The sequence below is a fragment of the Rhinoderma darwinii genome, chromosome 1 (assembly GCF_050947455.1).
Source record: "Rhinoderma darwinii isolate aRhiDar2 chromosome 1, aRhiDar2.hap1, whole genome shotgun sequence".
Classification (NCBI taxonomy): domain Eukaryota; kingdom Metazoa; phylum Chordata; class Amphibia; order Anura; family Rhinodermatidae; genus Rhinoderma; species Rhinoderma darwinii.
In genome coordinates this window covers 299,485,066-299,504,385 of record NC_134687.1, presented here as the reverse complement: position 1 = coordinate 299,504,385, position 19,320 = coordinate 299,485,066, and the positions used below count along the sequence as shown (strand labels likewise).

The window sequence follows — 19,320 nt, the reverse complement described above, 5'->3', positions numbered from 1 at the left end:
TATCCCGCGCGGTGAACGCCATAAAAGAATAATAATAAACCGTACCAAAATCAAAATCACTTCACCTCCCAAGAAATTTTATAAAAAGAGATCAAAAAGTTGCATGCACCTAAAAATGATGCTGATCGAAACTACAGTTCGTTACGCTAAAAATAAGTCCCCGCACGGCTTTCTTGATGGGAAAAAAAAAAAAAGGTTATGGCTCTTAGAATATGGTAACACAAAAAGTGAATGATTTTTTTACAAAAAGTATTTTATTGTGCAAACGCCATAAGACATAAAAAAAATTATAAACATATGGTATCGACGTAATTGTATCGCCCCGCAGAATAAAGTGAATGTCATTTATAGCGCACGGTGAACGCTGTAAAAAAAATAAAAAATAGAATAAAAAGACAATAGTAGAATTGCTGTTTTTTTTAGTCACCGCGCCACTTAAAAATAGAATAAAAACTGATCAAAAAGCCGCATGCACCCCAAGAAAACTACAATGGATTCCTCAAGGGGTCTAGTTTCCAAATTGGGGTCACTTTTGGGGGGTTCCCAATGTTTTGGCACCACAAGACCTCTTCAAACCGGACATGGTGCCTAATAAAAAAGAGGCTTCAAAATCCACTAGGTGCTCCTTTGCTTCGGAGTCCGGTGCTTCAGTCCATTACCGCACTAGGGCCACATGTGGGATATTTCTCAAAACGGCAGAATCTGGGCAATACGTATTAAGTTGCGTTTCTCTGATAAATCCTTTTGTGTTATAAAAAAAAAAAAAAAAAATATGGTATAAAGAGGATTTTCTGACAAAAAAAATAAAAAATGTAAATTTCACCTCTACTTTGCTCTAAATTTCTGTGAAACACCTAAAGGGTTCATAAACTTTCTAAATGCTGTTGTGAATACTTTGAGGGGTCTAGTTTCTAAACTGGGGTGTTTGATAGGAGTTTCTAATATATGGGCCCCTCAAAGCAACTTCAGAACTGAACTGGAACCTAAAAAATAAATAAATGAGGCAATACTTCGCTTCTTACATTATACTGATTAATGAGCCGTGCCCACCCCGAGATGACCCCAGTTTTGACCGTTTGTATAAACGGAGACCCCTATTAGACCGTTTCAGTGCCCGGTTTTTCCAAGCATACACCCCCGAGAAGTGTATTTCTATTGATGAGTCCCTGGTACATTTTAAAGGGAGGGTTCAATTCCGCGAGTACCTGCCGAGTAAGGGCAAGGTATGGCGTGAAGATGTACAAGCTGTGCGAGAGTGAATCAGGGTATACCTACAGATTTAGGATATATGAAGGGATGGACACCAGTATTCAGCCCCCAGAATACCCCCCCCCCCTTACTGGGAGTTAATGCAAAAATTGTGTGGGGTTTGGTGCTGCCACTGCTGGACCAGGGCTACCACCTCTACCTGGATAATTTTTATACCAGCGTCCCACTCCAAGTGCCTCGCTTCCAGAAGTACTGCAGCATGCGGCACGGCTAGTAGAAATCTGAGAGGCCTCCCTAAGACACTGCTTGGGCAAACACTCAGAAGGGGTGAGAGCAGGGCACATTCTAGCAGCAACATATTGTGTGTCAAGTACAAGGACAAGAGAGATGTCCTTGTATTGACAATACATGCCAACAACAGTACCAATGTACCAGAAAGAGGTACCAGTACAGAGACCCCCAAACCAGACTGCATCCTGGATTACAATAGGTACATGGGAGGGGTGGACTTGTCAGATCAAGTCCTGAAGCCCTACAGCGCCATGCGGTGTCGTATAGGGGTATGTGCACACGTAGTGACCAAAATCGTCTGAAAATACGGAGCTGTTTTCAAGGGAAAACAGCCCCTGATTTTCAGAAGTTTTTTGAGCAACTCGCGTTTTTCACATCCGTTTTTGGAGCTGTTTTTCATTGGAGTCTGAGAAAACGGCTCCAAAAACGTCCAAAGAAGTGTCCTGCACTTCTTTGACGAGGCAGTCATCTTACGCGTCGTCGTTTGACAGCTGTCAAACGACGACGCGTAAATTACAGGTCGTCGGCAAACCCATTCAAATGAATGGGCAGATGTTTGCCGATGTATTGGAGCCGTATTTTCAGGCGTATTTCGAGGCATAATACGCCTCGTTTACGCCTGAAAATAGGTCGTGTGAACCCAGCCTAAGAAGCTGGCCGTGCACATCATACAGATGGCATTGTACAATGTGTACGTGTTACGTCGATGTGCAGGCCAGACGGGAACTTTCCTGGAATTTCAAGAGGTGGTTATCAAGAAACTAGTTTTTAGGGACCAAGAAGTGGGGGCACCCAGTACCTCTGGAAACGAGGCCACACGCATCGTACCAGGGCAACACTTTCCAGGAGAAGTTCCCCAAACTGGCAAGAAGGGAAAAAGTCAAAAGAGGTGCAAAGTCTGCTATAAGAGGGCGATAAGGGAGGACACAATAAATCAATGTGACACGTGTCCCGAAAAACCAGGGCTCTGTATGAAAGTGTGTTTTAAAATGTATCATACATCCCTTGGTTTATAATTTACCCCAATTTTACTTACCCTGATGCACTCCGCACAGCTTATCCCCCCTCATCTTTCCCTTCTGAGCCCTGCTGTGTGTCCAGGCAGCTGATAACAGCCACATTTAGGGTATTGCCATACCCGGGAGAACCCACATTACAGTTTATGGGGTGTAGGTCTCTGGTCAAAATGCTCACTACACCTCTAGATGAATGCCTTAAGGGTGCAGTTTTTAAAATGGGGTCACTTCTTGGGGGTTTTAACTGTACTGGTACCTCAGGGGCTTCTGCATACATGACTTCACACTAGAAAATCCCCAGTAGGCCAAATGGTGGTCCTTTCCTTCTGAGCCCTCCCATGCGCCCAAACGTCAGTTTATCACAACAAATGGGGTATTGCCGCACTCAGGACAAATTGGGCAACAAAATGGGGTATTTTATTTCTTATTGGAAAAAATGACTTTTTTTTTTAATTTCACAGCCCAATTCAAATACGTGCCGTGTAAAAACTGTGCGGTCAAAATGGTAACAACCATAAATCAATTCCCTGAGGGGTGTAGTTTCCGAAATAGGGTCACTTTTGGGGGATTCCTACTGTTTTGGCACCTCAACACCTCTTCAAACCTGGCATGCTGCCTAAAATATATTCTAATTAAAAAAAAAAAAAAAAAGAAGAGGCCCCAAAATGCACTAGGTGCTTCTTGGGCTTGTGTTTCAGTCCACGAGCGCACTAGAGCCACATGTGGGACATTTCTAAAAACTGCAGAATCTGGACAATACATATTTAGTAGTGTTTCTCTGGTAAAACCTTCTGTGTTACAGAAAAAAATTTAATACAATTGAAATTCAGCAAGAAAAATGAAATTTGCAAATTTCACCTCTACTTTGCTGTGAAATGCCTAAAGGGTTAAATAAACTTTCTAAATGCTGTTTTGAATACTTTGAGTGGTCTAATTTTTAAAATGGGGTGTTTTATCAGGGTTTCTAATACATAGGCCCCTCAAAGCCACTTCGGAATCGAACAGGTACCTTAAAAAAAAGGCTTTTGATATTTTCTTAAAAATATGAGAAATTGCCGTTTATGTTCTAAGCCTTGTAACGTCCAAGAAAAATAAAAGAATGTTCAAAAAATGATGCCATTCTAAAGTAGACATATGGGAAATGTGAACTAGTAACTATTTTGGGTGGTATAACCATCTGTTTTACAAACAGATGCATTTAAATTCTGAAAAATGATATTTTTTATAAATGCTCTCAAAATTTTGCAATTTTTCACCAATAAACACTGAATATATCATCCAAATTTCACCACTAACATAAAGCCCAATGTGTCACGAGAAACCAATCTCAAAATCGCTTGGATAAGTTTCAGCATTCCGACGTTATTACCACATAAAGTGAAATAGGTCAGATTTGAAAAATCCGCTCTGAGCCGTAAGGCCCAAACTAGGCTGTGTCCCTAAGGGGTTAAGTCTTTACGAGTTTACCCCGCCTCCTTACTTTTGATTGACAGCTCCTCGCCTTCCCCCAGCACACAAAATCCCGCGCTTGTGCATTGATGTCCTATTCTGGTGTGTGCGCACAAAGGGACACCGGATTATTACCATAAAAGGCGAGAAATGTTTGCAGACCGTTATTTACAGTCGGGGGAGGAGTTTAGGAGAGGGGATAACGGCAATGAACTTTTTATAGCAGCGGCCAGTGAGGGATAAGTGAAGTTCAATAGGTGAAATGCTGGTGACAGGTTCCCTTTAAAACTTAAGAATTATTCTCCTCTGGTCTGTGCATCGGGATTTTTTTTTCATCCCTAACTTAAAGAGGCTCTGTCACCAGATTTTGCAACCCCTATCTGCTATTGCAGCAGATCCTGCATCGTGTCGGCCACATCGGCACCAGAGGCTACAGTTGATTCTGCAGCAGCATCAGCGTTTGCAGGTAAGTAGCTACATCGATTTACCTGCAAATGCCGATGCTGCTGCAGAATCATCTGTAGCCTCTGGTGCCGATGTGTCCTCGCTCGTCCGACACGATGCAGGACCTGTGAGTGACGACACAGCGTGATCTCTCGAGAACACGCTGTGTCTGCACTGCCAGAAGCTGGGCGTTGTGAAGAGAAGTGGATGATACTTCTATACACAACGCCCAGCTAGTAAAAGTAGTAAACACGCCCCGATGTACGCACATAATACACGCCCAGTTGGACTTTTACTTTAAACACGCCCAGTTGGACTTTTGCAAGCCTCATTTGCATAAATACAAAAATAGTCATAACTTGGCCAAAAATGCTCGTTTTTTAAAAATAAAAACGTTACTGTAATCTACATTGCAGCGCCGATCTACTGCAATAGCAGATAGGGGTTGCAAAATCTGGTGACAGAGCCTCTTTAAGGGAGCTAACTTTTTTTTTTTTCATAGATGTGTTGGTATGAGGGTTGTTTTTTGGGGTATGAGACTTTTTGAACATTTATTTTTATTTTATTTTCTAGGGAGCAAGGTAATAAAACAAACATCAATTCCTGCATAGTTTTTAAAGTTTTTGTAATGCGGCGTTGGCCGTGCTGTGTAAATTATGTTAACTTATTTCTGCGCATCAGTACGATTATGGCAATACCAAATTTCTGTAGTTTTACTACTTTTAAACAATCAAAATTATTATTATTTTTTTTTTTTTAAAAAAACATGTTTTTTGTGTCACCATCTTCTAAGAGATAACTTTTTTTATTTTACCATCGACGGAGATGTGTGAGGCCTTTGGTTTTTGCGGGACAAGCTGTGGTTTTATTTTATTGGTACCATTTTGGGATACATGCAACTTTTTGATCCCTTTTTAATCCATTTTATTCTGGCATTGATTTTTAGGGTTTGGGGTTTTTTTTACACCCTTCATTGCACGGAATAAATAAGATATTACTCAGGTCATTATAGACACAGCGATACCAACTATGCATGGTTTATTAATTATTTTTCAGGATTGTGTCAGTGTCAGGATTCTGAGTACACATGACGTCCAGGCTGGTAGTGATGTATATTCATTATCAGGACACTGTAGTAATGTTAGGGTTTGTGTATGTAGCTGCACATAGTGATATAACTATATCGCTAGTGCAGTGTAAATGAATGGAGAGGAGTGCATGATGCCGATTGGTCAGCGTCATGCACTCCTCTGTACAACGCCGACTTGGTCGAAAGTAAAAATACGCCCACTTGGGCATTAAGAAAGCTCATTAGCATAAACCAAAATCGCTCCTAACGTTGTGAAAATAGTTTTTTTTTTTTAAATAAAAAGCATTACTGTCACCTACATTACAGCGCCCATCTCCTTATGTAGGAGACAGGGCACTTATAATGTGGTGACAGAGCCTCTTTAATGTTAGAGATCCTCAGGAATGCAAAATCTACTACTATAAAGGATAAGTATTGCTCTAATGGGATCCTCTGTGCTGTTACTGGGGGGGGGGGGGGGGGGGAATTAGTGCAGAATTAGGCTAGGTTCACACTCTGTAGTGTACATTCGATGTATGCATATGAAAACCTCCTGCCACTTACGCCGAACGTATACATAGGGCCTCATTTACCAGACGAAGTACCTGACGTTCGGGGGTTACGCATACCTTTTTTCCTAACTGTACTGAAAATTGTATGCTTATCATTGCGCAAAGAAATGTATTCCACAGGGTTTACATTTTTTTTTTGCATAGGACCCCATAGGGAACATATGCTGCTGTATGGCATACGTCAGGGCTTTATGCCCCGGGAGATTTTGCAGCTATTCAAACCGAGCCTTACTTTAGTAGCTCATGCACATGGCCATAATATGTAGTGCAAAGGACAGCACAGAAAGCTTTGGGGAAGCCTAACCCAATTGAACAGGATGAGATCCAACTCCATCCTTGGCTCGAAGGCTGAATTCAGACGACCATAGTACACGTCCGTGTGACAGCCGTTAAATCAACAGCCGTCACACAGACGCATGCATTTTAATGGTGCCATTCACGCGGCCGTTGCTTTAACGGACTGTGTGAAGGGTCCGTGGAGAAATAGGACATGTCCTATTTTCTTCCGTTTTCACGGATCTCTCAATAGACTCAAGTCCTGTGAAAACAGGAACCGCACAGGTGGAACTCTGACGTGAAAAACTACAGTTTGGGAAATGGGACTTCTTGGTGCAAGTATCCGCCTAAACAGCAATAAACCAGGCAAGTGCCAGATGTGAACAGTCTTCTGGATTTTGTGCATGTCCTACCTCTGGAAAACTGAATAGTGTATTACAGAGTCAGTATAGGGTTGAAGATATAGCATAGAGGGTAGTCAAACGACAAAAAAAACCATACCTGCACATACAGTACTTAGGTATTCTAGCCCCCCCCCCCCTTGTCACATGGGGCGGGGGGGCAATGCAAATTAGAGAAAGCGCTCATTTTATTTATGCTTAGATTCATTGCCAGACTTTTTTTCTTTCCCCAAAATTCCCCTTTAAGATCACACCAAACCATGTCATGCATTGAGGTCGGCCTCTGCCGCCTTCAGGAATAACCTCACCCGATAATCCTCCCTCTTCACAGATAAAGAACATCAAAAATGTCAATCCAGCCCTAGCATTTTGTGCGATCAGTTAGATGATGGCATAAAAAGTGATTGGGTAAATAGGTCAGCGGAAAACGACCATTTACAACAGATTTTATTGTCCATTTGCAGCTAGTGGGATGTAGTGCAAGTTGCACAGCTGCCAGTGTGTGGCATGGGTGCCCTGCAGTTATCCGGACTATAGTAAAGGGTATGGTGACCCACTTAGCAGCCATTATTAGGGAGATAAAACATCTAATGCTTGATGTACTTGGTCTAGTACTGAGACTATGGCTGAGAAATCCACTACAACCTGGAGGACAGAGAATTTTATCAAGTGCAAGCGAAATTGGAGCTGTTGCCTAAAGCAACCAATCATATTGCAGCTCATCTTTCATAAGCCTTATGAAAAATGAGAGAAGACATCTAATTGGCTGTGTATGGTAACTGGCGTTTTCGCTTTAGTAAATATGTTATTATTGCGAAGCAGTAAAAACAACAACCCAGCAGATGTAGCATAAGCTCCACACACTGCTCTGACGGGGTCCGGTTTACCGCAATGAACCCTGTGTCTAGATATCATGGTCGTTAGTACATGTCTATACATGGCCTCTAAACGGCCGTTTTCATGCACCGATTACCTGCCCCATATAGATGAAGCCAAACTTCCTGGCTATCCTCTCCGCCTCCTCGGGGCCTCCAGGTACTTGCACTGCCCAGCTGTTCGTATATACCCGCAGCGCCACCACGCAAGGCAGCCAGAAAAACAGGGCCAGAGCGGCGCCCCCTCCGGTACTCCGCATGTTTTACACCGCAACTTGCTCCCCGAGACTTGTCAACTATGACAAGCCCGCGCGCCTTGTGCTGTGAGGTCAGAGGTCAGGACGCCCACAAAGGATTCTGGGTATTCCTACTTGGCCTCAGATGAACCAACCAATGGAAGTGACGAGCGAAGCAACTGGTATATAGAAGAAGAAAGACCTGGACGTGAGAAAACGTTCCACTGTATATAATATTATACTAGAGTCAGGTTTCCACAATGCTGCCTAAATTATAAGTGACAGTTTTATAATCCTACAATGACACAACTTTTTCCTTACTTTTCATTGGAAAAATGAGTGGATGATAAAGGGGAACATCTCATTTGTTGTGCAGTTGACCACAATATATTTTCCCCTGATATCAGACTTTAGGATCTCAACAAACACTGTGACTTTAACATGACCGATCCTGTGTTTCCTTAGGTGACATGGCTTTCATAGAAATGTCTGACTGCAACTTTTTCCCCCCTCCCCATTAAAGTAAACGTGCACGCTCGGCTGATCCACATTTGTGTGTGCAGTGGCGTAGCTATAAGGGTATGTTCACACGCCCTATTTACGGACGTAATTCAGGCGTTTTACGCCTCGAATTACGGCCGAAAATATGGCTCCAAACCGTCTGCAAACATCTGCCCATTGAATTCAATGGGTCTTACGGTGTACGGTGCAGACGGGCTTTTTTTTTACGCGCCGCTGTCAAAAGACGGCCACCTCAAAGAAGTGCATGTCACTTCTTGGGACGTAATTGGAGCAGTTTTTCATTGACTCCATTGAAAAACAGCTCCAATTACGTCCGTAATGGACGCTGCGAAAAACATGTGCACTTGTCAAAACGGCTGAAATTCAGGAGCTGTTTTCGCCTGAAAACAGCTTCGTAATTTCAGACGTATTTTACGTTTGCGTGTGAACATACCCTAAAGGTCGCAATTGCGACGGAGATCTGAAGCCTGAGGGGCCCGCGGCCCCCCACACCACGTCTATTAAAAGTTACTATAGTAGCTGGGTCCTATGTAATAATATACACAGGCACCTGTTACTACAGTAACAGCATACTTACCCTCCTCGTTCCCGAGTGCAGCGTAGGTCCTGACCTTAGGATAGATGGTGCCCCGTGCGAAATGATCTTTCGGCGCCCCACCCCATCAAAAAAAAATGCCCCATAAAAAAATGATAATGGCCCTTTAGTGCATTTGGTGACAGTCAACATCTATCTATGCATGGCTTAACAAGATATCCCCTTCCTACAAGGGGATCCAACTTTTTAAAGGCTATGTACACCTTTGAAATCTTATATGTATATACATATATATATATATATATATATATATATATATATATATATATATATATATATATATATATATATATAAAATGTCTATCAGTGTGATTGGTGCAACTTTCAAAATACTTTTTATTAAAAATAATTTTTACTTTTTGAGATACAGCTGCTTTGTTTTCTGTATACAGATCAACTCTATCTGTCACTGAAACCTGTACCCGTCAGGTCAGCTGACACGCAGGACAGAGCTGTTAGAGATCACAACTAAGTTCATAACTTAGATGTGATCGATTAGAGGTTGATCCGACCTGCTTTCACTGTTCCCGTCAGTCTGGCTGACCTGACAGATACAAGTTTCAGCACTAGATACAGCTGCTCTGTATACAGGATACAAAGCAGCTGTATCTAAGCATATCTTAGAAAAATAAGTTTAATCAACACCTGCGCCATATGCAAATTACTCTCAGTGTCTGCTGGGTGTTTCTACTGCAGGCAATTGTCCCGTGATCTTGGTGCCAACCCCTTCCATCTAGGCTTGATTGACATCTCTTTGCAGGGTACAGTGGATGACATTGTCAGAGATGTCAATGAAGCCTAGATGGATGGGGTTGGCACCAAGATCACGGGACAATTGCCTGCATACGGCACAGGAGTTGTTAACATTCATTTTTACTGCAGCTACACATGAATATGTTCTGAAATGTTTCTTTAGCCCTCAATAGTAGTTATAACAGTTTAGGTTCGTCCAAACTGATGACGGGTTTCCTTTAAAATCCTACAGATCACCTATGATCATTGGAAGCACCAGCCGACCAAATATTTAAAATGTAGTATTACATGGCATCCATTCAATTTAATGTATATGTAATACATTGCCAGGAAGGGGAGCTGCTCATATGCACAGACAGATTGTCAGATACAGAAATACGTGTGCGTGCCCTTTAAGGATCTACATTATAATTAATTGTATAATAAGAGAAGTCCAATAACAACCTACGACCATTAGCTACTCTTCATAGCTGGCCATACATATATATCTATCTATATAGTGCACAGTATACAGGTCACATGGCCGGCAGGCACCTGTACGCTGCGGACACGCCCCCTTCATAGATTGGCTGCCGGTCACGTGATACCCGTAGCTCGCGGCCAGGCATGAGTTAGAGGCGATCTGTGAGCTGCGGTCTGTACGGTGGAGTCGCCATGCCGTCTCTCCAGGAGCGTTTCGCAAACTACCTGAATGGGGATAACATAGTGTCCAGGCTGCTGGGGAAGGCAGAGGAGAAAACCGGTATCAAAAAGTATTATCTAGCCACCGGTAAGCACTCCTGCGGTTCTTAAGGGGGGAGCAGGGCACCATTAGTAGGGACGCACCTGTCATGTCTGCGTGCCTTAGGATTCTTTTAGGGTACATACAGAAACTTACACATCAATATGGGGGTCTCAAATATATTAACTCGTAAACATTTAGTCAATATACATATGTAGATTTATATTGTGTGTGTATATATATATTATTGTGGGTGCTTATGGCATGTAGAAGTGTGTGCGGTGACATGTAGTGCAGGACTCCTGTGCAGAGTACAAGTCCTCAGGCGATGATTATTACAGATAAGGGGGGAGGGGTGGCTACTTGTCTGGTGACACTGAGCATGTGAACCTGTGCCTGGTACGGGATTACTAGGTCTTAAACACACAGCGCTGTCTTAATTGTTATACCGCCATAGAAAACACCAGCTTTCTTCAAGTTTGGTTATCTTTATGGGGTTAAATATTCCAGTGTGTCCTCCATAAAATGTGTAGTGTGATGTGCCGCTAACTGCACCTTCTGTGTCCTCAGGCTCCATCTGCTCCCTGGGCTTGTACCTGGTGTTTGGCTATGGGGCTTCTTTGGTCTGTAACTTAATCGGCTTCGTGTACCCTGCTTACAGATCGTAAGTATTGGGATTTACTGTATTGTTATCCAGGAGAGCTGGTGATCACCCTTCTCAGTTGTAGGCTGGCCACACACGTTATCTCCCACGCTCAACTGATCTGAGATGCGAGTTTATTTCAATGGGAAGAGTGGAATAAGCCGCTGCCAGACAACGTCTTCCGCAAAAACAAGGGATCAGATTGGTGAAATCCAACATGCCTGATCCTTCATTCTCCCCACATCTACTATTGTCAGCCAACAATCTGTATAGGGGCGGCTAGATTGTTTCCCCAGGAGATAAGCGCTGCCAGTGGCTTTTCCCTTTCTTCCTATTGAAATAAACCGATTCAGTATTACCTGTAGTTCATTTAACCTCTTCCCACCCCACGGCATATGGGTACAGCATAGGAGGGAAGTGTTTAGAGTGATTTGCTGTATAGGTGCCGCATTGCTTTAAAATGTTGTTGTGCCCTGTAGAGGGTAGTGATGGCTGCAGTCATCGACATCCTTCCTCGGCAATCGCTGTGATTGGTCAGTCAATGCTGACTGACCAATCACAATGGCAGATACCTCCCATGCTCTTACCGTCGCAATTAACTCCGTGCAGCAGTTAGAGAAGAAGCTGTTTTCTGAAGAAAACCAGATTTTCAGGTAAAAAAATAAATACTAATATTACCCCCATCATCTTTCTAATCACCCCCATAAAAACCACCCTGCGATCACTCTCAATTCCTTCACGCCATTACCCCCATCGTCTCCCTGGGATCGCCTCCGTGATGCCATTACCCCCATCGTCTCCCTGGGATCGCCTCTGTCATTTTTGTACAACAGTAGTACGCCAATCGTTTTATTTGTAAAGTTTTCGGTAAGCTCCAGAAAATGTTGTGCCCCAGATTCCTGAGTTCACTGGACAGATTTATTTTTTTCTCTTCTTCACGTGAATTTATTACTCTAATTGTAGCCCAGACAAATTTGTCTCCCCAATGTTTATCGCCTGCTCCATACTACCTCTTGGCAGCTGTGATGTACAGTTCTGTCATATGTTGCCAAGGGGTTAAGCAACCTCCCAACCATGCTTAGAAGTGGGGATATTATCTTTATTCGGGCCAGTCTTATTGTTTCTCCCAAATCTACGGTCTCTCCTCCTTCCATGGGAACTATATATTCATGTGTGTAGCCAATTCAAAGGGATATTCCCATCATAAACATTTATGGCATACCCACAGAATATGGCATAAATGTTTTGATAGGTGCGGGTCCCACCTCGTCACAAGACCCCCTTTCTACCAATAGCTGAGGTTCACATTTGGGACCTGCAACTGTTAGGCTTTTATGATGGGAATTCCCATTTTTAGGGCTTTCTTTTTTTGTTTTCCAAAAAGCTTTGTAGTTTTATCGCTAGAATTTATAAACATCCCAGTTTTTTTTATCTTTCCCAGGATTAAAGCAATTGAAAGCGCAGATAAAAAAGATGACACAATATGGCTGACATACTGGGTGGTCTATGGCGTGTTTAGTGTAGTGGAGTTCTTCTCGGATCTCTTTCTCTTCTGGTTTCCTTTTTACTATCTGGGAAAGGTAAGAAGAGAACTGCATAATATGTTGATTAGGGATTTTCAACTTTCAGATGAGCACATTGCACTAGTATTTTTAAATCCATATTTTGGATGTAACACCCAGACCAACCGTAGATTTACTGAACTGAAAGGTAAGCAGTTCATACGGAGAATTTCTGCAGCAGGTTCAGGGAAACTGCAGGCAAATCCGCACTATAATGCATATTTTGGTGTGGGTTTTCCACTGCTGATCGGCTGAAATAATAAAGAAAAATCTGTATACTCTTCTTTCCAATATTCTGCTGCTCCCATGCGAACGCCAGCCTGGTGTCATGATGGTCTCTGTATCCTGGCCACCAGCTATGGCATGTCAAGACATATGAGGACTGGCTGCCCAAGTCAAGTATCTACACGCCACTCCATTGCTGGAGGCCAGGATACAGAGACGGCAGAGGACGAGGCTAGGGTTACCTAGAGTGGCAGCAGATTGGGAAGGTAAATATAGCTTTGATATATATATATTTTATTTTTACTTTTCTTTCCATTGTCTGCAGGTTTCTTTAGTGGATTTGTGGTTAATCCGCAACAATTGGGTTTTGTTGCAGCTTTTGACTCTCCCCGTAACCCCCCCCCCCCCCTTCATTAAACTCAAATCCCACATCAGATTTTTTTAAATTTGCACCACAGGTCCGTTATCGCATTGAAAATTTTTGCAACCTGTGGATGAGATTTGTTGTAATCGCATTCACTTTGCTGGTACTTTAATCCACAGCGGATTTTCCACCTATAAATCCGGACGGGAAATCTGCAGCAATTCAGTCACATGTGAATAAGCCCTTAAACACAAGTACAATATGTCCGTCTGAATGAGGTCTTACGCAGGTTATGGTCGAGTTGTGTTTTGTTTTTGGTTTTTTTCTATGTCAACATTATCAGGTTGACAGAGACTGCCCATGAGCCCTTAACATTTTGTGATCAAGGGGAATTTCCATCACAGCCTAGTGATATGCCATCACTTTCTATCAGGATTGGTGGGGGTCCTGGACACCCACAGATCAGAAAGTCCTAGCGATGTGCCATCACATACAGTGTGAATTTAACCTTTGTCCCCTGTATATGTGGTGCTAGAGATAATTTGGCACGTCTATGGCCAGCTGATATTTGACAGATCTGATCCATCCATAATTGTTTGGATTTTTTTTGTGGTGTGTGTGTATGTTTACAATGATCTTCAATAGGAAGACCTATGCAACTTGCATATTTTTTTGATACAGGTGGCTGACCATCTGTCAGGAATGCTGCTTTTCCTTTTTTCCTAAGTGGAACCAGTCGTGCTTAAATTCACTTGCTGTAAGCCATTATTCTTCTAGTTGTAGTAGTTACAGCTCTGTTGAGGTTTGGGCTGATCTATTTCTTTAATGTTTTAACGGATCCCATGAATTCTGTGTAGAATTTCATGGAAGACTGTTTGTTTTTGAAGGGTGGAAAAAAAAAAAATGGAATGCTCACTACTGTGGCTATTTGAAGATAACTATTTATGATAAAAACCCAATTGAAATCCATGGGGCCGGTTGTGTTTCTGTAAAAATAACAATTGTATAGAGATAAGCACTATAATGAGCTGAAAGGGGGGGGGGGTGAGAAAATGGTTCCATTTGTAGCAGATTATCTTGTATTTATGTTGTAATGTTTCAGAACAATTTCTACAAAACCATGTAACCTTAGGCGGGATTCACACGGCAGGGTGCCGCCCGAGTGTCGGCCGGTAAAATCGGCCGGTTTGCATAAAGTTTTGCATCTGTGCCCGGCAGATCTGGACAGTGACATCAGCGGCAACTCCTGAAGGGGAATCCCCATGTGTTTGGGGATTCCGTTTCAGGAGTTTCCCCTGAGGTCACTGCCCAGATATGGACCGAGACATCAAGCGCTCTGCCCAGGAGCGGAATCCCCGAAAACACGGGGATTCCGCTCCTTCAAGGAGCTAAAGTGGGGCTAGCACATAGCAGAGCGGGGAGATACCTCCCTGCTCTGCTATAGTGGCGTCGCTACAGTAGTAGTAGCTAGCGGCGCCATGGAAGGTGTCGCCGGGCCATGGCGCTTTTAAAACAAGCAGGGGAAGGGAGCCAGCGCAGCGCTCCCTTTCACCTGCTGTACATCCCGGCCCTGCCACACAGTCTCCAGCGTAGCCATTCGTCCGAATGGCAGCAACTCCTCCTCCTCATATGCACTCTGCGCTGTGAGGAGGAGGAGATAGAGCGCAAGCGACGGAAAACCCGGCCATCACTCGGGACACATTCCGGTGATGGCCGTGTATTACCCGGCCCCATAGACTTCTATGGGAGCCGGGCGGCCGGGTACCCGGCCGAAAATAGAGCATGTCCTATTTTTTGACGGCCGGTTTTCCCTGCCGTCAAAAAATCGGTCGTGTGAATAGCCCCATTAGGGGTCTATTATTCCTAATGCAGCCGGGTGCCGGCCGATTTATGAACGGCCGGCACCCGGCCGGGAAACCCTGTCGTGTGAATCCCGCCTTAGACTGTTTTTGTGTTGCTGCTGCGCTGCGATTCCAGACACACTCCATAGACAAGATCAGCAATCTATTACGTATCCCAGCTTATTGTTTTATACCAAATTCTTTTCTTCCAGTGTGCTTTTCTGCTGTGGTGTATGGCTCCTTTTACATGGAATGGCTCCCAGATAATCTACAGCCGCTTCGTCCGACCATTTTTCCTAAAGCATCATCAAACTGTAGATAGTGTAGTAAGTGACCTTGGCGGTCAGGCTCTGAACACAGCAGAAAATGTCACTAGACAAGGTATGTTTGATCAATGGGGCTAGAAATGTTCTCCCATGTTCTGGGTCTCTTGTTTATAAAAAAAAACAAAAAAAAAAAAACCTTTCTTTCTCTAACGCCACAGTCCTGCAGACTCTAACCAGCGGCAGATCTCTTCTGGCTCCGGAGGGAGGGCAGCAGGCCCTTCCCAGCACCTCTGTATGTACCGAACACCAGGCAGAGAGCTCAGTTTGATACTACTTCTTTTTATAATCGCTTATGTGCCACCAATTTAATGGGGCATTCATGAGATTGTAAAAGTCCATCTCTGCCCACAGCTTTGCCCAGGTGCCCAGCAAGGCCATACTGCAGCTTGAAAATGAAGATTAAAAAGCTAGCACTCCAAATCCCAACCAATTCTTGGCACAACATATACAGCTACCGTACAGAGCTGTCTTTTCTATTAACTAGACTACAGCCATTTAAACTTAGATCTAATTTTGCTAAGAGAAAATGTCGCTCCAACACTTGCACCCACGCCAATTCCAGAAATGTCTTTACTGTCTGCAGGAGGCCACGCAGCCTAGGACTACAAGAGAAGACCGGTTGAGGTGTCCTCTTGTAGTCTGTATAAGCAGCGGTGTGGTCTCCATTAGATAGTGGAAGGCATGGATCAGTCGGAATCATACAAATGCTCTTCTTTCTCCCTACTGCTATCATCACGCTTACAGCAGTGATGTCATGATAAATTGTCACTTTTATTTCTAAATTTAGTTACGGCTGAATAATGACATTGAAAAATGCCCGTTCCAAGCTGCGCTCTCTCATGTAGTTTATAGACGTTCCTAGTACTGTGCACACACCATGCGTTTACTGTCATCACTGGTTGGTAAGCTTTCCTCCAGCAGACCAAAGTACTAAAATGTGTTGAAGTCCTTTTGTTTATTAGGGTTATCGGTCATCATTCCTTGGCAGCATGTGGCAGCACTGAGAACCATGGCCTAGTGATCTAGCCATATTGATATGGAGGAACTTTGATCGCATTATTGGGCTGCACCCTCGTTTCTAAAATGATATTGCTCAATTTTAGTGTTTTGCATTCTGGACACGGAGTAGGTTATTGATCTAACAGAAGTATAACTTTTGCAATAACTGGTTATTAGTTATGTTGTATTAAAGGGTGGCTAAACATTCAACAAGCTTCTGACATGTCCTAGTGACGAGTCCGAAGTTTTGATCGGTGAGGGTCCGAGCACTGAGACCCCCACAGATCGCTAAAACTAAGCGGTAGAGGCTCTCGGGTGAGTGCTGAGCCGCTTGGATTTGGATCTGCTTTTATCAGGAAGCCGGTGTATGGACTCAATAGAAAGTCCACAGGCTGATACATCGGCTTTCCGAAAAAAGTCTATCAGAGACTAAGTGGCTCAGCGCTCACCCGAATGCTTCGTTCTAGTGATCGGTGGGGATCTCAGTGCTTGGACCCTTACCGGTCAAAACTTCTGACTAGTCACTATGACGTGTTGGAAGTTTGAAGGTTTAGTTACACTTTAAAGGGGTTGTCCCATTAGCCAGAGCGGAGAACTGCTAGCAAAGAGCGACTCCACCTCAGGATAAAATGTGGTGCCGCCTTCAGCTTTCCTTGACAATACCTGCTGATCACAGAGGGTTTCAGAGGCCAGATCCTGATTTAGAGAAGTTGTCCAGATGCGAGAACCTCTTTATACTACGGACTTCCACCAAAATAAAGGCTCTACCCAACAGTACAGTGGTCTGCTATGTCTTTGACATCATAGAATTTTGTAGAATATATTTAAAGTCTATCCTCTTTCATTCCTCAAGAGCCCTTGCAGCTTATGCCCTTTGCCCTTGGCATATAACTTGGAAGGACACGTACATATACAACAGGTGTCGTTTATATAGTATCATACCACAGGTATTCAACTTCGGGAAAGATGATAACCAAGCCACCATGTGGAAAACTTCTTGAAGGACAGGTTTTATCATCTAGGCAAATTGTAGGTGTAATGGGAGTATTTTTTGCATCCAAATTATCTAAAGTGTATACGTTTTATTTACTCTTATTGAAAGTATTTTTTATTAATACTCACACATGGGCATTGTGCATGAGCTGCTTTGTATCTGTTAAAGGTGCCAATAGACAAGCTAATAATTTGGTTGATATGATCATCTAGTTGTCTGTGGCTAGCTCAACATGTAGATCGCGCTCTTTCTGTCTCCAGGGCCACCTTACAGAAATGGTTACTATATATTGAGCAATACTTTCCATACTAGGCACTCCGGCTGTAGCTTATTCACATTCTACTCTACGTGGGATGTTAGATGGGCTTTCCTGTATTGTGACCTAGTTCCTTCAGCCGCTGTTTGTGTGGTTTTTTTCCTACTGGCTTTGGGCTCCTTGTAGGAATCAGAACACAAGTGATCAGTCTGTCTCCCTGATTGTGATTGTTTTTTTTTTTTTTTTTTTAATGTAGCACTCGAAGGAGCAGTGATTCATTCCCTGCACGCTGATAAAAGCAAGTAATGGATTTTGCCTAGGATGCCGCATTTGGAAGAGAAGATATCCCATGAAAAGGCTACGTCACTGCTCGCCCTGTTTCTCTCACCTTCTATTTCACTCCAGGGTTTATGCACAGTACTCACACTCCCGCAATAGGACTCCATGTGTATTTTATTCTGTTCCGCACAACAGTGTCACTGCACCATACTGTGCACAGATTGAGAGTTTGGTAACTTGTTTTTTATTAGAAAGCGGCAAAGTTTTGTTTTTTTATTTATTCCTGGTTATTTCTCAGGTTTAATTTATGTGTTTGTATGTTATGGACCAGACAATGGAAATATGAAGTGCTCCTACACCAATAAAACGACTGGAAATACAAAAATAAAATCTGAATTACTGGCTGTAAAATGGTCGTCAGTACAACATTTAGGGTATGTGCACACACTAACTGCATTTACGTCTGAAATTACGGAGCTGTTTTCAGCAGATAACAGCTGCGTCATTTCAGACGTAATTGCTCGTCCTCGCATTTTGCGAGGCGTCTTTGGCGGCCGTAATTGTGAGCTGTTCTTCATTGGAATCAATGAAAAACGGCTCAAATTATGTCCAAAGAAGTGTCCTGCACTTCTTTGACGAGGCTGATATTTTACGCAACGTCGTTTGACATCTGTCAAACGACGACGCGTAAATGACAGGTTGTCTGCACAGTACGTCGGCAAACCCATTCAAATGAATGGGCAGATGTTTGCCGACGTATTGGAGCCGTATTTTCAGACGTAAATCGAGGCTTAAAACGCCTAGTTTACGTCTGAAAATAGGTCGTGTGAACCCAGCCTTAGGGTTCTTTCAACAAATATGTGATGTGTGAATCCAGCCTTGGAGAGCACTGGTGCCCACTGGACATACAACCTTCATGAGGGTACCAAAAACGGTCTCCTAACCAATCTTAAAACTTTCTAATGCCAGGATCACACATGCAGTTTTAGGCTTATTTTTTTTTTAGCCAAACACAGGAGTAGGCACAAAAGAAAAGTGTGTTTTCTTTATACCTTTCCTTCCTTTTGGATCCACTTCTGGCTTTGGCTCAAAAAACGTGGGCAAAAACTGCATCAAAAGTACATATGTAATCTTGGCCTTAAATTTTTATTTTATTTTATTTTTTCTTCCTTTTACAGCAGAATTCAAAACATGACAAGCTGTCATTTTATATTTTTAGGGGTTTTGCACTTAAGGGCCTGAAAACACTCACACAGTCACACACACTCTTTGGCTCTGTTTTTTTTTTTTTTTGCCAAACCCAGAAGTGGACACGAAAGATAGGAGATGCATCTCCTACCATTTGGATCCACTTCTGGCTTTGGCTCTAAAAAAAAAAACGGAATCAAAACTGTGTGATCCT

At 43.1% G+C, this 19,320-nt stretch overlaps 2 protein-coding genes across 3 annotated transcripts in view; one reads left to right on the top strand and one right to left on the bottom strand.

Moving 5' to 3' along the window:
• PCSK4 (proprotein convertase subtilisin/kexin type 4) overlaps positions 1-7,944 on the bottom strand; it is a 129,094-nt gene extending 121,150 nt beyond the window's left edge. The window contains exon 1 of the mRNA XM_075854901.1: positions 7,701-7,944. Within this exon, the coding sequence (XP_075711016.1) occupies positions 7,701-7,862 (162 nt within the window). The 5' untranslated portion in view covers positions 7,863-7,944. The remainder of the gene's footprint in view (positions 1-7,700) is intronic.
• A 2,341-nt stretch (positions 7,945-10,285) lies between these two features.
• REEP6 (receptor accessory protein 6) lies at positions 10,286-18,330 on the top strand. 2 transcript variants are annotated; one of them, XM_075825418.1, is made up of 6 exons: positions 10,286-10,477; positions 11,000-11,093; positions 12,514-12,652; positions 15,277-15,445; positions 15,549-15,622; positions 17,896-18,330. In XM_075825418.1, exons 1-6 carry the CDS (start codon positions 10,363-10,365, stop codon positions 17,911-17,913), a joined length of 609 nt encoding a protein of 202 aa, XP_075681533.1. In that variant the 5' UTR covers positions 10,286-10,362; the 3' UTR covers positions 17,914-18,330. The 2 variants fall into 2 exon arrangements, with proteins under 2 accessions (XP_075681533.1, XP_075681534.1); XM_075825419.1 differs by lacking the exon at positions 15,549-15,622 and having other exon boundaries at positions 10,287-10,477; positions 17,896-18,326.
• The last annotated feature ends 990 nt before the right edge of the window (positions 18,331-19,320 follow it).

Coding starts and splice junctions, on each gene's coding strand:
- REEP6 (XM_075825418.1), top strand. CDS start 10,363: ATGCCGTCTCTCCAGGAGCGTTTCGCAAACTACCTGAATGGGGATAAC. Junction 10,478..10,999: donor AAAGTATTATCTAGCCACCG/GTAAGCACTCCT, acceptor CTGTGTCCTCAG/GCTCCATCTGCTCCCTGGGC. Junction 12,653..15,276: donor CTTTTTACTATCTGGGAAAG/GTAAGAAGAGAA, acceptor CTTTTCTTCCAG/TGTGCTTTTCTGCTGTGGTG.